Source organism: Lycium ferocissimum, unplaced genomic scaffold (assembly GCF_029784015.1).
Source record: "Lycium ferocissimum isolate CSIRO_LF1 unplaced genomic scaffold, AGI_CSIRO_Lferr_CH_V1 ctg4890, whole genome shotgun sequence".
Lineage (NCBI taxonomy): Eukaryota > Viridiplantae > Streptophyta > Magnoliopsida > Solanales > Solanaceae > Lycium > Lycium ferocissimum.
In genome coordinates, this window is record NW_026725803.1 from 18424 (window position 1) to 30446 (window position 12023).

The window sequence follows — 12023 nt, forward strand, 5'->3', positions numbered from 1 at the left end:
AGGAAGGCAAGGTATACGCTATGTATCGAAAATGATTTACGAGTACCGAATTAATGATGACTTAATGATGATTTGGAAAGGAGTTATAATGACCCTTAGATTGTTAATGAGGTGCTAAACAAGTGTTAAGAAGGTTCCATAAGGAATGGAGATCAAACGAGTCGACGAGAATGAGTTCGGAAAAGCTGGGCATTATACGGCCCAACATACTGGCCGTATGTTAGGCCATATATTCCGCCCCGTATTTAAAATTTCACCTTCATCGGACCAAATCTATGGCCAGACATATGGTCCATATAAATTATACGGACCGTATGTTGGTCCGTAGAAACGAGACGGGACAGATTGGGAGTTATTAATAAGGGGACCAAGTTCATTTCATTTCATTTCATCTTCACTCCCCTTCTCTCAAGAACTCTCTAGAACATTTCTCCACACCTCTCCCACAAGAATTCAAGAGATATTAATGATCAACTTCATCAAACCAAGAGAATCAAGTGTAAGGAACTCACTAGGGTTCATCCAAGCCAAGAAATTCAAGTGGAAGTGGAACTAGGGTTTTGCTCAAGTGAAGTGTTTCCACCCAAAGTCCATTCCTACACTATCTAAGGTAAGTTTTATGGTCTTTCCATATTGTTTAAGGTATTTAGAGGTTGAAAGACTTGGATTGTAGAAGGAGATAGAAAATGGGTCATGAATGTGAGAATAGTATCATTTTTTAGTAGTAGCTTGGATTGAGTCACGATTCTTGATATGTTGTGATTATGATTATGCTGTAATTGACATTAAGAGCATGGGATAGACATTGTATATGAGTGAATGCAATAGTGTGCTATGACTATGGATATGGATGATTTGAAGTGAATTGAGGAATATGGGTAATGCAGGTGAATAAATAATATTGCTTTGATGTTGTGAATGTTATTATAGATGTTTGGGAGTTGATATATGATATGGAGGAAGTTGTATAAATAAAGGAGATGCTGCCAACTTTTCTCTAGCCTTAATCAAGTATGCTAAGCTATCGATTTTCTAATGCTAGTATAAACTCTAATGAAGGTAAAACATGAGAATTGAAGGAGAACGTTCAAGTGATAGAATAGCTAAACGAAAAGGTATGTAAGGCTAACCCTTCTTTCAATAAGGCATGGTTCTTTGGCTATATACCCATCCTTTCATGAGTCTATAATGTCTTCCAAATGATTCTATCTTTAAAGCTACTAAAGCTCATGATTCTCATTATGATTCGAGTATACTAAATTCCTTATATGATGAGTGATCCTCTAGGATAGATGTAATGAAACGATGATAGTAATGATGCCAAAGACGCTTATGAGCTCTTATGTATATGTGTCTATGTACGACTATTATGTAACACCGAGCTTATATGGCCGGGTATGATGCGTGTCACGCGCGCACACCTTTGATTGAGTACGGATAACCACCGAGCCTTGGTAGGGCCAGGTATGTATAATCACCGAGCCTTGCCATGGCCGGGTATGTGAAACACCGATCCTTCATGGTCGGGTATGCTATGAATACGAATATGAATACGAATATGGATATGAAAATGTAAATAAATACGGATACGAATACGAATACAGATATGGATGTATGTACACAATCACGCATTAGAAATGGAAGGTCCCTATGAAAAGCAAGTAAGTGTTTATGACGATGGTTCTACTACCTCCCATCTTATACTATTTATTATGTTGTCTATTATGCTTCTATAATGATATTGATTATGCTTTACATACCCAGTACATTCTTCGTACTGACGTCCTTTTGTTTGTGGACGCTGCGTCGCACCCGCAGTGTGGCCGAGGAGACGGACTTGATCCATAGCTTTATTACTCGGGGGCTACGTGGTAGAGCTCCATTTCATTCGGAGCTACAACTTTTGGTATCTATTCTTTGTGTGTACATACTTATGGGCATGGCGGGGTCCCGTCCCGCCTATATGATGTGACATACTCTCCTTAGGCTCGTAGACATGTGTGTATATGGTTAGATGTATTTAGCCTTGTCGGCTTATATTTTGTGTATCATTTTGATAGCCTTATCGGCTTATGTACATTGATATGGGCATAGTTGTTGATGGTGATATAAATGTATTATTGCCCAATGAGATTAGCATGAATGATAGTTAGAAATTATGATTAAGCTATGTCGCTCACCTAGATGTAAATGTGAATGTACGTTAAGAGGCGCACGGGTGGGTTAGCACCGGGTACCCATCATGGCCCTCCGGTTGGGTCGTGACATGAACCCAAACCCAATTATCGGGTTGGAAGTCCATTTTTTTCCTTCCATGGTTTTGTTTTTTTTCCACCTTGGTGTTGATCTTGTCAATGTTTTTCTTTACCTTGGCATGGATGTTCACCATTTCGGCCGCCCTTTGCTTTGCATCTAAACTCACAACAACATCACTAGACAAAGGGGTTAAGGTTAAGAGAATCAGGGGGTTAAAACCACAACACACTTCAAATGAGGTCATACCAATAGAGGAATGAAGGGACCGAATATAAGCAAACTCGATCAAAGGCAAACGGTCCACCCAAGAAGTGGGTTTTCCTCTAATAATACACCTAAGCATGCTCTTAAGAGTCTTATTCACTACTTCGGTTTGACCATCCGTTTGAGGGCGGCAAGAAGTATAGAACATGAGCTTGGTACCAAGTGTACCCCAAAGACTCTTCCAAAAAAGATTAAGAAACTTGGAGTCCCTATCACTAACAATAGTGTGAGGTACCCCAGCACATGATTCACAAACAAAGATACTACATGAGATGCATTATCACATTTATGGCATGGTAGAAAATGAGACATTTTTGAGAACCTATCTACCACAACAAAAATACTATCATGACCCCTTTTGGTTCTTGGAAGACCCAAAATAAAATCCACAGAAATATTAATCCAAGGACCAATAGGAGTGGGAAGGGGAGTATACATACCTTGAGGCCGAGTCCTTGATTTTTCTTGTTTTCACTATAAGCATTGTCCATAAAGCTTTTCCACATCATGCCTAATCTTGGGTCAATAGAATTGTTCATATAGAATTTCAAGTGCCTTGGCCACTCCAAAGTGTCCCATAATACCTCCACTATGGGCTTCTTTTACAAATAACTCTCTCTATGAGCTCATAGGAACACACATCTTGCCATCCTTGAACAAGAACCCATCAACAAGTTGGAACCGGTGAACCCTCTTCCCTTGAGTCAAATCCTCACAAATCTCTATGAAATCGAGGTCATGAGAATAGAACTCCTTAAGGCTTTCAAATCCCACCATTCTAGAAGTCATAGAATTTATCAAGATATACCTCTTAGACAACACATCCGCCACCACATTTTCTTTACCCTTCTTGTAATGGATCAAATAAGGGAAAGCTTCAATAAGTTCCACCCATTTTGCATGTCTCTTGTTAAGTTTGGATTGGCTCTTCAAATGCTTCAAGGATTCATGATCCGAACGAACCACAAATTCTTTGTGCCACAAGTAATGTTGTTAATGAGTCAATACCCTCATAAGTGCATACAACTCCTTGTTATAAGTAGAGTAATTGAATGAAGCCCCTTTTAGCTTTTCACTAAAGTTAACCAACGGCTTGCCTTCTTGCATCAATACCCTACCTATACCATCACACTCAACCTCAAACATCTTCTCAAAATTGGGCAATTACAAAAATGGTGACGAACTCAACATTGATTTCCACTCTTGAAAAGACTTCTCTTGCTCATCTCCCCAAACAAAAGGAAAATCTTTTTTGATCAATTCGGTTAAGGGAGAGGCAATAGTACTAAACCCTTTTACATAATGCCTACAGAAACTTGCCAACCCATGAAAACTCCTCACATCGGTTGCATTTTTAGGAGTTGGCCAAGTTCTAATAGACTTTACCTTTTATTCATCAACTTCCACACTATTTGCACTCACAACAAAACCCAAGAGGACCACTTTATCAACCCCAGAAGCATATTTCTTGAGATTAGCAAACAATCTTTCACGCAACAAACATCAAAGACTTGCCTCAAATAGCTCACATGTTCTTCCATTGATTTGCTATTCTTAAGAATATCATCAAAGTAGACGACAACAAACTTATTGATAAAGGGTTTCAAAACATGGTTCATTAAGCGCATAAAAGTGCTAGGTGCATTGGTTAGGCCAAATGGCATAACAAACCACTCATATAGACCAAACTTGGTATTGAAGGTCATTTTCCACTCATCACCAGGATTCAAGCGAATTTTGTGATAGCCACTTCTAAGATCAACTTTATAAAACACAATTGAGCCACAAAGCTCATCTAACATATCATTAAGCCTAGGAATGGGGTGGCGATACTTTACCGTGATTTTGTTGACTGCTCAATAATCAATGCACATCCTTCAAGTGACATCTTTCTTTGGAACTAGAACCACCGGCACGGCACATGGACTAAGGCTTTCCTTGACAAGGATTTTCTCAAGGAGTTCTTCCACTTGCCTTTGAAACTCCTTAGTTTGCTCCGGATTGCTTCTATAAGCGGGCTTGTTTGGAATTTGAGATCCGGGCACAAAATAAATTTAATGTTTGATTCCTCTCAATGGAGGCAATCCCTTGGGCATTCGGGAACAATTCATCATATTCCTGCAAAAGAGAAGACACGATACTAGGCAAAGTGCTAGTATCTTGGTTAGCATGTAAGAGAAGATCTTTGTTAACAAGGCACACCATGAAGTGCCTCTTATCAATACTTTTCAAACACTTGCTTAGCCTTGCCAACATACATCTCTTGGGTCCATCTTGAGATGACCCTTCTCCACCACTAGCCACCAATGTCTCCTTGTCACGCTTCACCATTTTCTCCCTTTGGACCCTCTCTCGAATTCCTTCATGATTCTATAATCCTCACTCACTTGAGAGGGTGTTAATGGTGCAAGAGTGTACTTTCGACCTTCAAATACAAATGAGTACTTGTTGGTCCTTCCACTATGTTGAGCATCCCTATCAAGTAGCCAAGGCCTTCCAAACAAAAGGTGACACGCTTGTATTGGTACCACATCACATAAGATCTCATCTTGATACCTACCAATGCTAAGCTCAATAATGGCTTTCTTCGTTAACCTCATTTCACCACACTCATTGAACCATTGGAATTTGTAGGGACTAGTATGTTTTCATGTGGGGAATTTCATACTTTCAACCAAGAATTAGCTCACCGCATTTGTAAAACTCCCACCATCAATAATCAACGAACATAACTTCTCCACTATCTTGCATCTAGCACGAAATAGATTCTCCCTTTGATCACTCTCTTCTCTAGCTAATTCTCCCATTGCTCTTGTCATGATCCAAGTAGCTGTGACTGGCAACCACACAAAATCCCCTAGTGGGCGAACTATCCCCTTAACCCATTTTCTTAATCACTTGAACCATTATGAACTAATGATCAGAAATAAATCATGAATAGGTCTAAATCATTGCCATAAATAAAATAACTGCGGAAGTCCTAACTATTACAACCCCAAAGATCCTAAAGCCATCGTACAAGAACTCTAAAATATAAGTTGTCTAATGAATGAAATAAATGTCTAAAATAATCATAAATGTCTGGAATGAAAGTAGATATCCAAATAAGGAAAGATCTTCAGGCGGCATGGGATGGATAGGAGCTCACCCTCGGATCTGATCAGGAACTGTCCTCACACTAGATATGAGGTCTGGAAGATGTCTCTGGCACACAATTTGCACTCAAATAAAAAGTGCAGCAAGATAGTATCAGTACAACCACTATGTACTTGGAGATATCATAGGCCGACTAAGATTAGTATCATGCATACTTAATAAAATCAATAAGATAGGCACAACAGCACATAACCAAATAATGTTGTCACGACCCGACTACGGGCCATGACGGGCATCCGGGGCTAACCACCGAACACCACTCATTATGTGACTTATCTGCTCTCATCCATAATATATGTCCATAATTATAGAAAACTATCATCATTTGAAACATATTTACTTATATAAACGTAAGCCCTTCGGCGATCAAAATAATATATATACATGCATATACATGCGGACGCGTGAGACCATACTACCCACGCATACGTATCTACGAGCCTCTACTAGAACACCGAACATATGGACGGGACGGGGACCCCGTCATGCCCAAAATATATGTACACAAAATAATGTCTCAAAATAGCACCTCCGAATAAAGGAGGGCTCCCGTAATCCGTCGATAGCTCCTGCGGATCTGCGCAGCGTCTCTCTGTCTACCAGTGGGCATGAACACAGCTTCCAAAGAAAAGGACGTCAGTACGAATATTATACTGAGTATGTAAGGCATAAATGAAATGAATATATTAGGGAAGGCATAATGGCACAAGATGAGGACACAACCTTCGACTGGATACATTTTACCCATATATTACATATAGCATATCATATAAGCTACCATAGCGTATACCTCGTCTTATCATACATACCTCATCATGTTGTACATACATTATCACATCATACAGACATCGTCATATCATACTTGCATCATCATATCATACAAACATTATTACATCATACATACATCGGCATATCATACATCATCATCGTTAGTCCGCGTCTGGGTACCCATCATATGCAGCCCACTAGTGGTGGTCATGTCCGGCCTTCTCTCGGCGCGGTGTAGTCGCACGCAGCCCACTAGTGTTGATCGTGCCCGGCCAATTAGGCGCGGTGGAATCATATCATCATACACTCATCATCATATATATATCATACATTTGTCATCATACATAACATATGCTTATCATTACCATACATTTCATAGGTACATTGTAGGCTAACATCATCATACATATCATGGCTCTATCCTAATTTAGTATCATTACACACATGTATACATACACATATCATCACAACATATATTGGGACTCATAGGCATCTATAGTCATGTCGGGGTGACGTAAGGTCGTGGAACCCCGACCACATTATGGAGTAATCAGATCATCGTGTCTCACCTTGAAGGGACTAACATTTTAAGGTGAGCGTACATAAGAAGAAGCATCAATGGAACCGTACTTAGAATCGTTGACTTCGTGGGCGTCATTTCTCACTCTAGGACCCTTTTGATTTAACTCATCATCGTCGATTATCGTGCCCGTGCCTTATCTCTCTTCTTTATCTTATACATGTGTAGCTCCCTATAGTCATAGACTCATCATCATTACTAGTGTGCTCACAACATATCTCTTATCTTTCTCTCGTATGGCTATTTATGAACGTAGGCTCTTAGTTCTTCGGAATTTGGGAGATTCATAGAGATGGAGGAAGGTCATGCCTTGAAGGGAAAGGGACTGACATCGTAAGATGGGTCTATCAACAATGAATAATAGCGAGGCATCGTATGAAGGTCATTAGCTTTGTAGAAATCTTGTATCATAAATTTTTAGGATCTCTAGACCCAACTCATCATCATATTCATAACATACTTATTACTTCATTTCATGCGAGCTCTTTATAACGTAGACTCATCATTTCCGATACATACATATATATAGAGAAATTATTGAAAGATAGGAGGATTCATACCATAGAGTCATGCCTTAGAAAGAAAGGTTGAGCTTTACATACCTTTGTCATTTAACTACTCGATTTCTTGCTCGTCCTCTTTTAATGCACTCGTTAATACATTCAATAGGATTCATATCAACATTAGCTAGACAATCATAAGAGCGTACTTGCTAAAGCTATAGAAAATTAGGCAGCATTTTCTTTGTTTCTACTACTTTCCGCCATATTCCATATCAACCCTCAACATTCATAACAACGATCACAATATCATAAACAATAAGCATCATCCATTCGCATTATCCATAATTAGAAATTTCACTCCAAATCCTTCATATTCATGACCAAAGTTCACTATCGTATTCTTTCATATACAATACTCATTCCATCTTCTAAATTTCATTTATAACGTATTCATAATCTCAACATATCAATATTCACATCTCAACCCAAACTTCTATTCATCAACAACACTATTGCTACATTTATGACCCATTTCATGTATTTTTGTACCACTCAAGTGTCTCAACTTTATAATACTTTTAACATCATGAAAATACCATAAAACATACCTTAGATGATGGAAGAACAAGCTTTGGATGATGATACACCCTTTTCACCAAAACCCTATTTCACCCTTTCTTGAATTTCTTGGTTTAGATGACTTTAGTGAGGTTTCATACACTTGATTCTTGTTGGTTTGATGAAATTGATCACAATTTTTCCTTGAATTCGTGTGGTTGAAGTGTATGGAAGGTTCTAGAGGCTTTGAGAGAGATGGAGAGGTGTATGGAATGAAATAAATGAAGTGGGAATACATTTATAAACTTGGAACATTTCAGCCCGTCGGGAGTTCCATGGACTGTTCCACGGTCCGTGGAACCAAGTGCTGGCCGTGGAACTGGTCGTGGTTCATGACCAGCCAGCCATCTTCTCTGCTGGCTGTTCCACGGACACATCCACGGTCCGTGGATCATGATGTTGGCCGTGGAACTTGGCCGTGAAACTCCTTTGCTTCACCAAGTTCGATCCCGTCGTCTCGTTTGATCTCCAATCCTTATGAAACCTTCTTAGCACTTGTTTATCACTTCATTAGCAATCTAAGGGATGTTATAACTCTTCCCCAACACATCATTAAGTCATCATCAACTTGTTAATTGTAAATCCTTTTCGATACTTATCGCATACATTGCCTTCTTCTTACTTTCTCGTCTAACATCGGATGCCTTTAAAATCTTACTTAAGGTCATCAAAAGTCATTATTTACTTATCGAAACATCTTATGCTTCATGCTCCTCATTAGCCTACACACTGTGCATCAACGAAAAATTTTTCCGAGGTGTAACAAATGTCATTAACAGAAATCAGCCAACACAGGAATAAGATAAGTCCAGCCACAACCATCAACAGGAATAATATAAGTCCGATGAAATGCAATGCAACAATGATAGCATTTCAACCATGTACACACATGCTAAATGGTATTATTTTCCCCAAATAGTCATGACCTGTAGGGGACCCATGGTATCCATGTACCACTCGCTTCAGAACTGACCTCGGATCACGAGCCCATAACTAGGCCACATCCTCACCCCTTGTCAAATATATATATATATATATAATATGAATCTCAACGCATTTTCAGTCCAAAAGTCAATATGGAACATGATCAATCAATAATATCAATGTCAATGAAATACAAGGCACCATGCCACAAGTCATAACAAGACTCAGATAAATTCACTTAACACAACATGAATATTCAACCATCTCAATCAATAAGAAAAGTATATATATTGACTCCTTCCTTTTCAAAACACAACAATTTCGTCTCAAGTTTCACTATGTGAAGAAATGGCAACAAGCCCACGTAATCAGAATTCATACCAACCAAGTCATACTTTCTCCTATCAACTTTATTACATATACAATCAACTAACCAAAGTTTAATTCAAGTAAACCGTAACCTACCTCAAAGCCAAACTGGAACAATGCAATTATTCTGCAACAGTTCTCCCCTTTCGCAAAGCTTCAGAACATTCAAAGTCTAGAAATCAGAACGCTAAGTGAGTAAGGAATCATCTACGCAACAACAACAATTCGGGGAAGAAAACCCCCCTACTTCTACCCTTTCTCAATGAGTGAACTATCATTAGGTATGATTTCATCCTAAAATCAATCCCAACAATCATGTTATATTATTTCATGGGTTTTCTAGTCAATTCAATCCCTTTCAGTTAGTTTTTTAGGCTAAAGCTTCCGTTTTTATTGGGACCCTAAGTTTCAATCAATAATTTCCACCATTAATAATCAAATTCTCATTCTAGGAAGTGATAATCTATACTCCTAGATGATTAAACAACAAAAAAATCAACAACTCATTCATTATTCAAGGGTTTCATAAATTCTAGGGTTCTAACCTTTCAATTCACCATTAAAGAACCTTAGATGATGTAGGGACTTAAGATGATTATGGAATGAATGAACATAAAGGTTGAGACTTACCTTGATGAAGAGTGGTGCCCAAGCCTTATAAAATTTGCCTTAATATTTCTTGGAAACTGTTTTTGGTGTTATGTGGGGAATGGGTTCGAAACATGGAATACAAAACACAGTTTCTGCCTCCCGTTGACCATTGCAGCGATCAATGTTCAGCTATAGCGGCCTTGCTATAGCGGGAATTGACCTTCTATAGCAGACCTCATTAAATCTAAAAACACCAAGCCGGCGGACTCGCTACAACGGTAATACCACCGCTGTAGTGGTCCATATAGACTAGTGAGCTCTGGTTTTTCACCTAAAATCCCAACCCCAATCCGAGGCCCTACAGATGCAAACCAAACATACACATATACATAAAAACACGCTACGGACTCACCCGTGGCCTCAGAATTCCCAACAGAGGTCCAATTTACCAAGTCACCCCCCAAATGAACATAAAACAAGCTTCAAACAATGCGCAACAACAAAAAAATGAAGTTTCAGTTTTTAGACTTCTAACTCTTTGAGTTCTCATTAAGCTCATTTCTATTCTCAGGAAGGCACTAACAAGTGTAAAATGGCCAAAGCCCCCATAACGACCTAGTGGGTCGTTACAGCTCTCCTAGCAACAATGGCAAAGTTCAACCTCTCCTCCATCCTCTTTTCAACATCACTTTCGGATTCTCCCTCATGCTCACTTTTTTCCTCCTCATCATCTCTACCAACCCCGCCCTCATCTTCTTCATCAGTTCATACCCATCACGTAAGACCACAATTGACCTTCTATTGGGACATTCACTTGAAATATGTCATCTACCTTGTCATTTGAAACATTAAATGGTGGATGGATGAGGGTAGTTAGGTTTAGCATTGTTACCTCCTTTGGCTTTATCATCTCTTTTGGCCTTGTAGTCAAACTTGGCTTGAGGCATTTGAGTTGTGGTCTTGAGTTGGAAGTCTTCCATTTCTCTTTACTTTTACTCCATGTTGAAGTTGTAGCATTCTTTTCCTTGTACGCCCTCTCTTCTTTCAAATCCGCTTCAACCTTGGAAGCATCATGAAAAGCTTCTTCTAGACTCCTATAAGTTTTTAGCCTTATGGGTTTGGAGATTTCCTGATTCAAGTTAGCCACAAATATTATAAGAGTACAGTTCAAGTGCTCTTCTATTTTGGGCTTCATCCTCACATTTTTAAAGTCATCAAAGCACTCTTCAACACTCTTGGAGCCTTGTTTCAACATATACACCTTCTTAAGGACTTTTTGATAGTATGTAGAAGTCAAATACCTCATTTTCATGAGCTCAATCAATTCATTCCATGTAGGAAGATTAGATATATATTGTTGAGCCCTTTTTTGTTTCTTGGATTCCCACCAATTCGATGCATATCCCTCAAATTGGGTGAGGTCATACCTTGCTTTCAAATCCTCCAACACATTGTTGGTGAGGAATATCCTCTCACTTTGCAACTTCCATTCAAGGAACTCTTCCGGATCACTACTCCCATTGAACTTGGGAAGTGTTACCTTGATGGTATTCAAGTTTCTTTCATTATCCCCACGAGCCTCATGACCTTGCCATCTCCCTTGGTCATCATGACCTTGGAATCTAGCCTTGTGGCCTTAAAACCTTGCAAAGCCAGCTTGCTTTCCTCTACCTCGATTAGCCATCTCTCCATGTCTTCGTCCTTGTTGCATTTCATCCCATCACCTTTCTTGTGGCATCTCTTCATACTCCACTTTATTTAATGGGTTTTGGTATTGGTTTTGGAAGGGATTTTGTGGTTAGTTTTGTGGAGGTGCTTGTGGAATATTTTGTGGGGTTCTTTGTGGTGTTCGCTCCTTTTGGGTTGTTTAGGACACTTGGGGATAGGTTTATCGATTGGTGTTTTGGAAGGTGAATGGTAGCTGTTGTGGATCTTTTTGGGTAGGTGAAGAGGTAGTACGGGGATAGAACAAGGCGTGTGCTTTCCCAAGTGTA

At 39.2% G+C, this 12023-nt stretch overlaps 1 protein-coding gene across 1 annotated transcript; it reads right to left on the reverse strand.

Moving 5' to 3' along the window:
- Window positions 1-3138: 3138 nt before the first annotated feature.
- Window positions 3139-11775, reverse strand: LOC132044573 (uncharacterized). The gene is made up of 9 exons (XM_059435068.1): window positions 11617-11775; window positions 10825-11569; window positions 10660-10781; window positions 5669-5724; window positions 5211-5409; window positions 4779-4890; window positions 4050-4372; window positions 3529-3666; window positions 3139-3447 (listed from the first exon to the last, which is right to left on the reverse strand). Exons 1-9 carry the CDS (start codon window positions 11773-11775, stop codon window positions 3139-3141), a joined length of 2163 nt encoding a protein of 720 aa, XP_059291051.1.
- Window positions 11776-12023: the final 248 nt, after the last annotated feature.

What these genes read in the sequence shown, in the direction of transcription:
- LOC132044573 (XM_059435068.1), bottom strand. Translation starts at nt 11,775, where the DNA reads ATGAAGAGATGCCACAAGAAAGGTGATGGGATGAAATGCAACAAGGAC. An exon ending in GTTCCTGATCAGATCCGAGG is followed by an intron (nt 5,410 to 5,668) that starts GTGAGCTCCTAT and finishes CAAGTGATTAAG; the next exon opens with AAAATGGGTTAAGGGGATAG. An exon ending in AGTTGTATGCACTTATGAGG is followed by an intron (nt 3,448 to 3,528) that starts GTATTGACTCAT and finishes AAGCATTTGAAG; the next exon opens with AGCCAATCCAAACTTAACAA.